Below are 13,540 nucleotides of genomic sequence, written 5' to 3' on the forward strand. Positions count from 1 at the left end.
AGATTATGGATGAGGGTAATATTTCACTAGCTTAGATTATAGTTTTGTGCCAATTTACGCTTGTATGAAAGTGTCTTAGTTTTTGTGACCACGACCCTTTGGGCTTTTGTGTCAATAAATGCTATTCTATTCTATTTAATCCAGAAAAGTGAATAAGAAAGATGCCTGATATAAGATGGCACAGTCATAAAAGAGGAAATGTGACTAAAGCACCATCTCTCGAGTGAAAGAGCATATTAGGTACAAATTTTTACAAAAAAAAAGAAAATCACTCTGAAAAATTCGCCGTTTGAAGAATTGAACGCACAATTACCACGGAAAAAAAAACACAAATGGCACGAACTCTGTCTTGCAACACCAGGCTTGTAGAGACTCATGCAGGAATCAGAGGTACTACTTTGATGGACTAATTGGATACAAAGTCTTAGTCAAGTACTTTTTCTTTCAGTTAACTCCACCTACTACTACTACAACTAACAACTCACCGCAGCACCAAGCCGCCTGAAGCCAACACAGCTACGCATGCTCCTCCTCCATCCCAATCTATTCAAAGCCTCCCTCTTTACACCCTCCCATGAAGTTCCCATTTCCCTTAAATATTTCTTTAAGACATCCTCCCACCCCAACCGCGGACAACCTGCATTCCGTTTAGCCCTAGACGGTTGACCGAAAAGGACAATCATCGGCAATCTGTCATCCTTCATTCGCCGAACGTGCTCTAGCCATCTCCACCTTTCTCTCATTATAGCCCTAGAAAGCGGGATTGAACCGCACTTTTCGTACAGTCTATGTTTGAAATACGGTCAGTCAGCCAGGTACCCAAAACAATCCGTAGGCAATCTCTCTGGAAAATATCTAGCAAATCTTCCTCCGCTTTTCCGAGCGCCCGTGTAACTCGCAAAAACCTCAAAAAGTTCATTCATTTTGCTCACACTTTCATCTAGGATGCTTAAATCATCAGCATAATCTAAGTCCAGGAGACTTTTTCCTCCCCATTTGATTCTGTTTTCTCCCATTGCCTTTTCTGTGCTTCTTAAGGCAAAGTCCATCCAAATGATCCATAAAGTGGGGGATAGAAAACAACGCTGCTTAACTCTTGATTTAATACGAAACCCGCCGCTAACCTCGTTTCCTACCTTAACCCCAACAGCGTTATTCTCGTACAAAGCACTAATCATTTTAATGTATTTCTCTAGTATACCATACAAGGATACGACCTTCGCTAAAGCTCTTCTATCAACAGAATCGAACGCCATAACTCCACCATCTAAGCATAACATCCTAAACCAAAAAGAAACAAACAAAAAAAGACACTTAAATAAAACTGTGAGTCTGTCTGTCTAATGTTACAAAAAAAAAATCTCATTTCTGAATCATGTCAGCTCAAGGTCCATGTCAACGTCTGCTACTCAAGGTTGCGGAAGTCACGTGGTATGAGTGTTAAAGGTAGTAATAATGATAGTAGTAATCTCAGCTATAGAGTACAATAACTTTTATTTACAACATAACATAAACACTGTCAATCAATGATGGTCAACGATCAATCAACGAGGTCAAATAAAATTAATGTCGGCGTCCGGTTTAGTTAGCTCAGAAATTTGACTAAATTTTATTATGGATGTATTTTGCGACAGCCGATATCCCGGCTTTAGGTTCAAGGTTTTAATATTAATACCATATTTACACAACATAAAAAATTCCCGGCAGAGAGAAAACTCGATAGAGTTGGGAACAAAAAACACTCAATACATAAATTTAAATTATGGGTTACTAATATAATATTAAGAATATTAATTAATTATGTACTAATGTGTTACTAATATTATTAATTATGCGCTACTAAAATTTAAATTATGTTACTAATATTCTACATATACATATTTAAACCAAAATAAATTTCTTAATTTTTTTTATTTCAAACTCCCTGCAAAAATAAAATAAACAATAAAAAAAACAATAAGTAACTTTAATAATAAGTAACAAGAAGTAATTTAAACCATTGTGAAATTTTGGAGTTAGTTAGAGCCAGCGCCGAAGCTTAATTTACCTTCGCTAAGGCCAGCCAGTCCTAGATCTTTTTGTATAGAATACTGCAAAGGCATAACTAATTTATCAAAGTGCACGGTGTTACCCACTAGGCTGTCACAAGGTAAGGCATCATTTTATAATGACCATTCTGTGCCAAGAATAAGGTAAATCCAAACATGGGTGCTCATTTGGTTCCGTTACTGGGTTCACCTAGCTCAGAAATTTGACGAAATTCTATCCTGAACGGGTCCTTTGTTATCAAAAATATCGCTCTTAATGTGATCTTATTGTGTCATCACAACAATCTTATTGTGAAAAGCCTTAATTGTGCTTAGCATTGAATTGAAAGATTTCCAAACCCTAGATTTAAAAAACATGCCCGCAAAAATTTCCGTAATTCCTATGGTTGCGTAGATTGGCAGGTCAATTTTCAGTTTGTCTGATGTTTGACCTGACTTCCCATAATCCAAAACAATGTATCTGACGAACCAACCAAAAGGCACCAAAACAATCACTAGCCCAAAACAGTGCATCTGAAGGGCCAATCACAGGCCTGAATTTTCACCACATGCATCACCTATGCCATCACCGATATCAATGTTTCCCTTTGATGCAGTTTTTAAAGCTGTTTTTTAAAAGCAGTTAGGGATAAAAATACAAGGGCGAGACTTTAGTTCAGACCTTATTAAAGTAGTTGATGTCTACTAATTAATTTAATGTCTACTAACTAATTAATTAATTATTAAAGTAGTCTACTAATTAATTGAAGATGAGTGGTATCCGAAGAAAGTGGAGTGGTTGATGTCTTCTATTATGTTTCTTATGGTATAAAATATTTTATCTACAAGAAACTTCTTAAAGTACATTTTAGAAACAGTTTTTTTGAAGAAAAAGTCCATTTTCTGGTCAAGCTTTCGCAAAACCAATCTCTTTACACGAGATAGCATGAAAAACTGATCGAGAAGTACTATTCATTTACACTTCTTCCGAGCGCAGTAAGTCCGGCTTTCACGTAAAATTCTTTGAGACTCTACTGTAAAATTTCGAAAAATGCAGATACACTGTTTTGGGGTTGAACTGCCGAAATGTGTGTTTGACCATAAAAAATTGTATTTCTTTATCGTTTTATTAGCAGTGAATAGTCTTAGTATAAGAAATCGTGTGAAATGAATGACAAAAATAGTAGCAGTAACAATAGTAATCAGAGTAAGAATAACGTTAAAGAGACAAAGACACCTTTTTATCCTATACTTCCGCGTTAAAATAGTGTTTTAATTCCATTCATTTATTTTGGCGACATATTTTAGTATTAGCCAATCAAATTATTCCTTAAGAACATGACAGAAAGATAAGCCCAATAATCTTGCCTTTTTACCCGATGTTGTTATGTCGAAGTTTGACAAGATAATATATGTATAACAAAAAACTGCTACCATAAGGCGCGAAGTGCTAAATTTCGAATCTGGAGTCAATGAATAAAATTATGACAGACGAAAAATTACAAAAAGATACAAAAGCTAAAAAACTGGCAAAAAAATCTCAAAATTAAAATTATTAGAATGGAGAACGATTCGTCAGTCAATAATTAAACTGGGAATTGTCAAGAGAAGTTAAAAGTTTAAAAAAAAAATCAAAAGGACAAAAAAGGGGGGGGGGGGGCAAACAAACACAAAACTTTAACAATTAGCCAAAGAAGGAAATTAGCGGATATTTGTTTACCTTTTCCGTAATGAAGGGGACAAAAGTTTGTTTATATCTGGAGGTAGAGTAACAAACGGGAGACAAGGAAAGAGGAGACTTGGGAACGGCCCACGGAGGGCATAATGTTTGGGGGGGGGGAATCTATTTTCGAAAAATGAATTCCAAGCGAGGTTACCGTTGCAAAACTTAAGTACAACATAACGCTCCTGTTTGAGCCATTAAATAGACATCAAACCCTGACTGGTTCTTCACCATGAAATTTTAAACCAGTAAAAAAGAACGACAACTAACTGCTTAAAATTTACTGGCTTCAAATTTCCGACGGAAAACCAAGGAGCCAATCAGGATTCCTGCTACCATGTTTCTTGCTAATGCGCCCATACTTGCTGTTATTAGGATTTTGTTTTCTTATTTGTTCTTGCTCTTCAGTTATATATGGATTATTTATATATTTTAGTTATTTTAGTTATTTATATATTTTAGTTAAAAAAGTAATTTTTCTGTTCCTCTTTTGTAGTAGCGTTGGGAACAAGTAAATTTAAAAAGAAATAATTGCAAAAGCAGATGGAATAATGTTGATGGAAGAATTACATACTTGCACGCAATGCTACGTTTGTTAATAGAATACTAACCAAATTATAAGTTCACGGTAAAAAACAAACGTAATGGAATCACAATTGTCGAACAAAGCTCAAATAGGGATAAGTTTTTTTTAGTAGACAGAGAAAAACAGATACAAGAAATCCTGGATATTTCGACCACATACATCAGTGATCATTATCAGCAGATAAACTAAAGGATTACAATTTAAACGAACTATATTTATGCAGAATAAAAATATGGTGTGTTTTAATTGTAGTATTTTAGTTTATCTACTCATGATGATCACTGATGTATGGGGTCGAAATATCCAGAAGGTCTTGTATATGTTTTTCACTACCGAATAAAACTTATACTCCTAAAATTTATCCCTATTCAAACTTTGTTTGTTCGTCATAGAAAGGCAGTGTGGTCTCCGAAAAAATACCTACATCATAACTGTATATCTAGGTTGCGCTTGTACACTGATATTCTTGCCATCTCAATTAACCCTAAGAGTGTTATCTTAATACGTGTTAAGGTACCGGTAAAGTCTAGCCCACGCTATTAAAATAAAAAAGAATATATATACAAAAAAAAATCATTTGGGGATCTCGGCTACTTTTCTGGTAATTTCGGCACCATCTTCCGCATTCTCGGTAATATTTCTTGGAATTCTTGATGATCATTCTTGCATTCTTGGCTCCATTTTTGTACTTCATATGTGTATCATTTTTTTACTGGACATCTTGGGTAATTTTTCTGTAATCTCAATGCCAATTGAGTCATTCCCAATGATATTTCTGGAAATTCTTGTTGGGAATTCCTGCAGCCCAGTCTCTAATTTGCACAGCCTCGGATGTAAAACTTTGGCCTCGGCAATATTTCGGTATGTCCGGACGACATGTTTATTACGAAAATTTCTGCTCCTAAATTACTGTTCTCTGAACAGGGGTATACAGGTCTCAGTGGAAAAAGCAGCAATCTTGGTAAGAGACAAAATAACGATGAAGGCAACACTGCCTTCCCATAAAAAAAACAACAACTTCCATGAAGCAATGATTCTGGGACAGTTTTAACTTTTTAGTTTTAGCTTCAACGATAGCATTTTATTGTAAGTCATATTTTATTTTTATTTTGCTGCTACAGAGGACGCCCCTTGGATACACAATCGAAATATTTAAATACCTGTTGTTGTTTTAAAAGACTAAGGCAGGGGAGGGACTCAGGGTCCACTCCACCCCAAAATCCAAAATTTCCGAAGATCTAGAATTTTCTTATTCAAATTATCAATAAAATTTGCTTTGTTATTACCCCCCCCCCTTCCTACTAAAAAATATCTGCATGTGAGCTTGATCTTGGTTATATGTTATGCAATCTTAATAATGTTTCGTGAATTATCAGCTTGTTTTTGTTCAATTCTGACCCAACCTAATGTCCTAACGGTAGGTTTAATTGCTGAATTGACCAACTCAAGCAACAATCAATTACGCGTCTTTGTTGGTAACAACTAAATTTTTATGATAAAATTGCAGGAAAAACTTACCTTGAAATCACAGCCTGGCTGCCTGAAGAACTGCCTATGTTTGCTAATATAATCGCTATTAAAAATTAAATAAATAAAAACCTCACCCTGAAATCATATTGTGAGTCTGGCTGCCCAAAGAACTGCCTATCTTCGCTAATAAAATCGTACTTCTTCATCATCTCATTAACTCGAATCTCGGCGTCCCTTACATCAGAATTGTGCTTCGATAGCTTCAAATCCAGTTGTTTAATTTGTAGTTGATGTTCAGAGATTTTCTTCTTTAGTTGTTCAATCTTATTCGTCTTCTTGGTTATTTCTGCATTACTCTTATTGATAAGGTCTTTTTGTGCTTTCACTCGGTCTTGCTTCTCTTTGACAACCACCTGAAAGCAGAATATTACTGAATGGTGATTAGGGTGTGAAAGTCGTTTAAAGTCAAAAGAGAAATAAGTTCGTTTATTAGCAATACAAGTCAAATAACGAAAATAAGAAAATAGAAGTTACCCCTTGTGGGCTCCATGGCCCGAAAAACAAAGAAAGAGGGAAAAAAACATACATAAAGAACGAACTAGTGTCATCTATCACAATTAAAAAAACAGATAAGTCGATACGGGACTCCACAGATGCGGCACAAAATCCAAAATAAAAGACAGAAAGGTGACACCATCCTTTTACAGCCAACATAAAAAATAATATAAACGACCAAAACCTTTCAGAAACAGGTTAAAAATATAAATTTATATATAAAAAATTCACATACATAAAAAAATACAAATAGCATTCCCAAAATTTACATCTGCTAAGGATTGATTCACCTTCTTTTTCTCTCTTCGAGGGGGGCGGCGGGATAGTTTGATAGCTTCTTTTCGAAGGGAGGTTTTTAGCACGGTGGCACAAAGATCATTAAATCAGTTCGTTTACACATGTCCGGCCCTTAGGATGAGGGCATATAATTTAAGCAATAGTTTTTCTTTTTTTTTTCATGGAAGGGAACTACACTGTATTTGGGCATATGCCCAAACTATTCGAGTTGTATTAAATATTTCTAGTTTATTTCGCTAATCGTTCTATAATCTTCAAACTTAAAAAAATCATTCTGATTTCTTTTAATTTAAATTGATGTATATAAAAATAAAATTAAATGAGGAAAGTTTTAGATTGGAAAGTTGTCAAGAAGTATTGGGTAAATTCTAAGGAAAAAAGTAAAAAAAACTTCAATCCTGAACTTACAATAACAAATTAACTGTGGCGTAAAAAAAAACCTTCACAATTAATGCGACTCCGTTTTTTTTTTTTTTTTTTTTTTTTTTTTTTTTTTTTGATAAATTAAACTGAATCAACTAAGACTAAACCGAATAACTGAAACGAAACTAAATAAACTGAAACCAAACTTAATAAACCAAAACTGCGTAAAAAAAATACACTGTGAATAAACTAAAACCAAATTAAACAAACTGAAAGTAATTAAACTAAAACTGTACAGAAATAAGCTAAACTGTGAATAAACTAAAACTGAACTAAATAATATTTAAGCTCAATAAATGAAAACTGTGAAAATAAACTAAATACTGAACAAAATAGAACTGTATTACAACATATAAAGTCTCCAACATTACAACCAGACAAATTTATTTCTATGTGAAGCTGACCAAATGTCACATCGAAACTTTGTGTAACAGCAGGAATAGGACAGAAAGAGAAAAAAAAAACAAAAAAAATTCCCCCTTTCTACTCTTGTACTCTCTTAGGAACAATAATCATGAAAAATTAGACGGGAGCGGCAATGACTTGTGAAAGATTTAAAGTGGGGCTAGAACAGTTGTGGAAACCATTTAAGAGATGAGAGCATTTCAGGTAGACTGAACAAGCAGTTGTCACATAAAGTAGTGATTTATAAATTGTTGAGTGATTTTGAGCATGGACTTTTATCAGGATCGGACTTTCATCAGGATCGTTTCATCAAGACCATTTAAGAGATGAGAAGATTTAAGCTAGATTGAACAAACATTTACCACATAATGTTGTGATTCCTGAGTTGTTGAGTTGTGATATTGTGTTTCATGAGTTGTTGAGTGATTTTGAGCATGGACTTTAATCAGGATCAGCCTTTCAGCAGGTTCGGGTTTTAATCAGAACCTTTTAAGGGGTGAGAAGATTTCAGCTAGATTGAACAAACAGTTATCACATAATGTTGTGATTTATAAGTTGTTGAGTGACTTGAGCATGGACTTTCATCAAGATTGGACTTTCATCAGAATAGGTTCGTCAGGACCCTTTAAGAGATAAGCGGACTTAAACTAGATTGAACTAATAGTTGTCGCATAACGTTGGGATTTATAACTTGTTGAATGATTTTGAGCATGGAATTTTATCACAATCGGACTTTCATCAGGATTGGGCTCTAATCAGGACCATTTCGTCAAGACCATTTAAGGGATGAGAAGATTTCAGCTAGATTGAACAAACATTTTATCACATAATGCTGTGGTTCATGAGTTGTTGAGTTGTGATGTTGTGTTTCATGAGTTGTTGAGTGATTTTGAGCATGGACTTTTATCAGGATCAGCCTTCCATCAGGTTCTGGTTTTAATCAGAACCCTTTAAGGGGTGAGAAGATTTCAGCTAGATTGAACAAACATTTTATCACATAATGTTGTGGTTCATGAGTTGTTGAGTTGTGATGTTGTGTTTCATGAGGTGTTGAGTGATTTTGAGCATGAAGTTTTATCAGGATAGGACTTTCATCAGGATTGGGCTCTAATCAGGACCATTTTTTGAAATGACAGGAAATGAGCTAGAGTGAAAAAACAGTTGCCACATAGTGTTGTGATTTCTAAGCTGTTGAGTGATTTGAGCATGGAATTTCATCAAGACCAGAATTTCCTTATGATAGTTTCGTCAGGACCATGTAAGATATGAGAGGATTAAAGCTAGATTGAACAAATAGTTGTCAATTAACGTTGTGATTTATAACTTGTCGAGTGATTTTGAGCATGGACTTTTATCAGGATCAGATTTTCATCAGGATTGGGCTTTAATCAGGACCATTTAAGAGATAAGAGGATAACTGCTGGAGTGAACAAACAGTTGTCACATAATGTTTTATTTATAAGTTGTTGAGTGACTTGAGCATGGACTACATCAAGATCGGACTTTCGTCAGGATCATTTCGTTAGGATCATTTCGTCAGGACAATTTAAGAGATGAGAGGATTTAAACTAGATTGAACAAATAGTTGTCGCATAACTTTGGGATTTATAACTTGTTGAATGATTTTGAGCATGGAATTTTATCAGAATCGGAGTTTCATCAGGATAGATTGAACAAATAGTTGTCATATAACGTTGTGATTTACAACTTGTTGAGTGATTTTGAGCATAGAATTTTATCAGGATCGGACTTACATCAGGATTGGACTTTAACCAGGACCATTTAAGAGATAAGAGGATATCAACTAGAGTTAACAAACAGTTATCAATCAAAACAGTTAAAAAAGAGTTAACAACAATGTTGTGATTTCTAAGCTGTTGAGTGACTTGAGCATGGACTTACATCAAGATCAGACTTTCCTCAGGATTGGGCTCAGTTGACATAACGTTATGATTTATAACTTGTTGAGTGAATTTTGAGCATGAATTTTTATCAGGATTAGACTTTCATCAGGATTGGGCTTTAATCAGGATCATCTAAGAGATAAGAGGATATCGGCTAAAGTGAAGAAACAGTTGCCACATAATGTTGTGATTTCTAAGCTGTTGAGGGACTTGAGCATGGACTTTCATCAAGATTGGACTTTCCTCAGGATAGTTTCATCAGGCCATTTAAGAGATGAGAGGATTTAAGCTAGATTGAACAAATAGCTGTCGCATAACGTTGTTTTATAACTTGTTGAGTGATTTTGAGCATGGATTTTTATCAGGATCAGACTTTCAGCAGGAATGGGCTTTGATCGGAACCATTTAAGAGATAAGAAGATATCAGCTAGAGTGAACAAACAGTTGTAACGTAACGTTGTTATTTCTAAGCTGTGGATAGACTTGAGCATGGACTTCCATCAAGATCAGACTTTCCTCGGGATATCTTCGTCAGGACCAGTTAAGAGATGAGAGGATTTAAGCTAGATTGAACAACTAGCTGTCGCGTAACGTTGTGATTTATAACTTGTTGAGTGATTTTGAACATGGCCTTTTATCAGGATCAGAGTTTCATCAGGATTAGGCTCTAATCCGGACCATTTAAGAGATAAGAGGATATCAGCTAGAGTGAACAAACAGTTGTCACATAATGTTTTGTTTATAAGTTGTTGAGTGACCTGAGCATGGACTTCACCAAGATCGGACTTTCCTCAGGATCGTTTCGTCAGGACCATTTAAGAGATGAGAGGATTTAAGCTAGATTGAACAAATAGTTGTCGCATAACGTTGGGATTTATAACTTGTTGACTGATTTTGAGCAAGGAATTTTATCAGAATCGGACTTTCGTCAAGATTGGGCTCTAATCAGGATCATTTTTTTAAATAGGAGGATATGAGCTAGAGTGGACAAACAGTTGCCACATAGTGTTGTGATTCCTACGCTATTGAGTGACTTGAGCATGAACTTTAATGCTGCCCCATACCACTGATTGGTAAACAGTGGTGGTGACTGTCCTCTCTTTTTTAAGGGGCGAATTGGAGACGGTCCGAAGGCGGTGGTAGGGGTTGCCAGGATGAGATAAGTAATGGTGGACACCTTGACGCTACCAAGGAAAGTTCTTCTACAAGGGGCAAAAAGCAAACTTTGTTTTGAAAGATCACGCCCGGAAGATTATCAATAGCCAAGAAGCTTCTGATGCTTCTTTTTTTTGGGGGGGGGGGCACATTAGACCTTTGTGACCTGAGCCTCGACTCGTGAATCCACCTATAACAATAATAACTACAATAATTTAAATAGTAATTGAAGGTTTAAACGAATATCTACACACATTTAATAAATTTAGTAAATGTACAAAATTGGTACAAATAAGTCCTTTATAAAAACCTAATAAAAAAATATTAAATATATAATTTTTCATGATATTCCAAAAACATTTGAAAACAAAATAAAGGCAAAACCTTTATTATATCATCCTTAAAAATTTTAACAATGATAAGAATAATTAAATAGAAAATACATTGAATAATTATTTTAATTGAAAATTAAGTTAAATAATTAAATAAAAGATGCTCCAATTATAATACTTTAATATTTTTATAAAATTTCTGATTGCATTATTTTTATGTCCCTTTCATTTTCAAGAAGGACTTAAATTTCTTATAGCTGAATTCAGATTAGAATTTGAAAATGAAAGAATTTGAGTATTCCACAACAATGAAACAAGAGATAAAAACACTTAAATTTTCATATGAAAATAAACTGTCCTGTCCTTTGCAGACATTGGCAGAAAAAAAAGGACACATCACATATCACTGCTACCTATGCGATAAAAAGATTTTCCTCGTTTTTCAAGGTGAGGAACAAAAAATCACCAGTTTAAGCTTTTCGACCATGGTGATTCTTATGGTACACCCTTCATTTCCATCTGCCACCATTTTCACGGAGTTTTAAGCTCTTTCCGAAAATTCGATTTTGCAATACACATTTACTATTAAGATAAATCTATAGAATAATTATTATTCCTGAATCGATTCTAAATAAAAAATTTTCCCATTAGATATTCTTTTATACGCATTTTTTAACTTTCGATTACTATGAGTTGTAGTTCTAAAGCTACTACTGCAACCATGATTTTAAACAATTGTCCTATTCGAGTCAACGTAGTTGTGAATACTTGTGCTAACCTTCACGAAATAAAAAATTGAAAATAATGCTATTTATAAGAAATTCTGCATGCGGCAATCTAAATTCGTGGCGAAATTAGGTCTTTTACGTCACCGTCTTTTACTTCACGGTCTTATACGTCAAGAGGGTTTAAATCAGTGGTTCTCAAACTGTGGTGCGCGTATTTTTTTAGGGGGTACGCGGGCGGCCAAAAAAAAAAAAACAACCCTTTAACTCCAGGACTGTCAATTTTATTTACATTTCAGCTATAGTTTACTTAGTACCGTTAACTGAGAAGAGGTACCTAAAATGTTTTGTGGGTAAAAAGGGGTACAGTGTCTAAATAAGGTTGAGACCCACTGGTTTAAATGACTGTTAGATCTTATTTTGAAGGAGTCAACACATAAACTTTTAGGAAGAATATTTCAAATCGAAGTGGACCATCAAACAAAGTTGTTCTTCAAATACTCTGCACTCGGCATATCGACTTTAAGATAATCCAACCTAGTCCTCCAAGCACAAACCCAAGGGCATATGTCCAGCTCTCCCGCCCTCTCGTCATTCCACGAGAAATCCATGGGAAGGGAATTACGATACAAATAATAATTGCTTTATCATTTAAGAAATTCCACTAAATCTTTTAGAATATAATCATTACAATAAAGTAACATTTATATAATTTGAAAGCAAGCATTGACGCAGAAACTTGTTTCGAGAGTTGCCTAGACCGTTAAAACAGCAAGCATCAGGCGAAATTATATTAGTATTATTATTTATTGAAAGCCCGTCTTCATACAAAAAGAAAATAAAGGAACACTAGAAAGAGAAAATAAAAAAGCAAAATATCACTATACAACTATTACAATGTAACTAGTGTAGGAGGAGTTGTTTCCAAGCATGTTTTGAAATCTTTTGCTTGTATCTCCCCTTGTATCACCCGGGCACTTCGTATCGAAGAAGTTGTCGTAAAAACTTCGAAAAGGGCTCATTCGATTGGAAATTGGAGTGGCCAGTGCCCTTTTTAATAGTCGAAAGTGATTGGAGGGCAAATAGCACCCCCCCCCCCCACGCCCATCATTCCCCCAAACACATCCAATCAAAATTTTGAGATAGCCATTTTGTTCAGCGTAGTTGATTTCCAGATAGAAAATATATTTTTCAGGAGGACACTGCCCCAAAACCCTCAGGGCAAGGGTTTTAAGTTATGCCCTGGGGGCATATAAGGTTTTTATAGAAGTCGTTGTCGTAGAAACTTAAAAAGGGGCTCATTCGATTGGAAATTCAAAGGGTAGTACCCTTTTTAATAGTCGAAAGATATTGGAGAGCGACTAACGCCCCTCTCACACCCACCATTTTCCCAAACACATCCAATAAAGATTTTGAGATAGCCATTTTGTTCCATGCAGTTCGAAGTTCAGGAAGTTATACCTTTGAGCAGGATACTCCTCCCACAGTCGTCAGGGTAAGGGTTATCACTTGTACCCTGGGGCATATAAGGTTTTTATTGAAATCTTCGTCGTAGAAACCTGAAAAAGGGCTCATTCGATTTGAAATTCAAAGGGCTAGTGCCCTTTTTGAAAATTAAGTTAAATAATTAAATAAAAGATTTGAAGTGATTAAATAAGTGATTAAATAAGATTAAATAAGTGATTTGAAGACAACTAACCCCCCTCTCACACCCATCTTTTCCCCAACTACATACTAGATATATTTCCATGGTCAATTGTAATAATCATATTTGAAAATTCCTGAAATTCATTTCTAAAGAAAGGCAACCCCTCCCCTCCCCCACGGCCGTTAAGACCATGGTGGTAAGTAATGTCTTGGGGGCATGAGAAGTTATTATTGAAAGCTCAGAAACTTCAAAAGGGCTCATTCAATTGGAAATTGAAAGGGATAGTGCCT

The 13,540-nt window shown here is 35.0% G+C and overlaps 1 protein-coding gene across 1 annotated transcript in view; it reads right to left on the minus strand.

Moving 5' to 3' along the window:
- Positions 1-13,540, minus strand: part of SMC2 (structural maintenance of chromosomes 2) — a 213,143-nt gene that overhangs the window by 138,243 nt on the left and 61,360 nt on the right. Inside the window, exon 11 of the mRNA XM_089089305.1 lies at positions 5,941-6,219. Coding sequence (XP_088945431.1) covers positions 5,941-6,219 — 279 coding nt within the window. The remainder of the gene's footprint in view (positions 1-5,940; positions 6,220-13,540) is intronic.

The sequence above is a fragment of the Artemia sp. Qi Xiang Cuo genome, chromosome 5 (assembly GCF_049724085.1).
Source record: "Artemia sp. Qi Xiang Cuo chromosome 5, ASM4972408v1, whole genome shotgun sequence".
NCBI lineage: Eukaryota > Metazoa > Arthropoda > Branchiopoda > Anostraca > Artemiidae > Artemia > Artemia sp. Qi Xiang Cuo.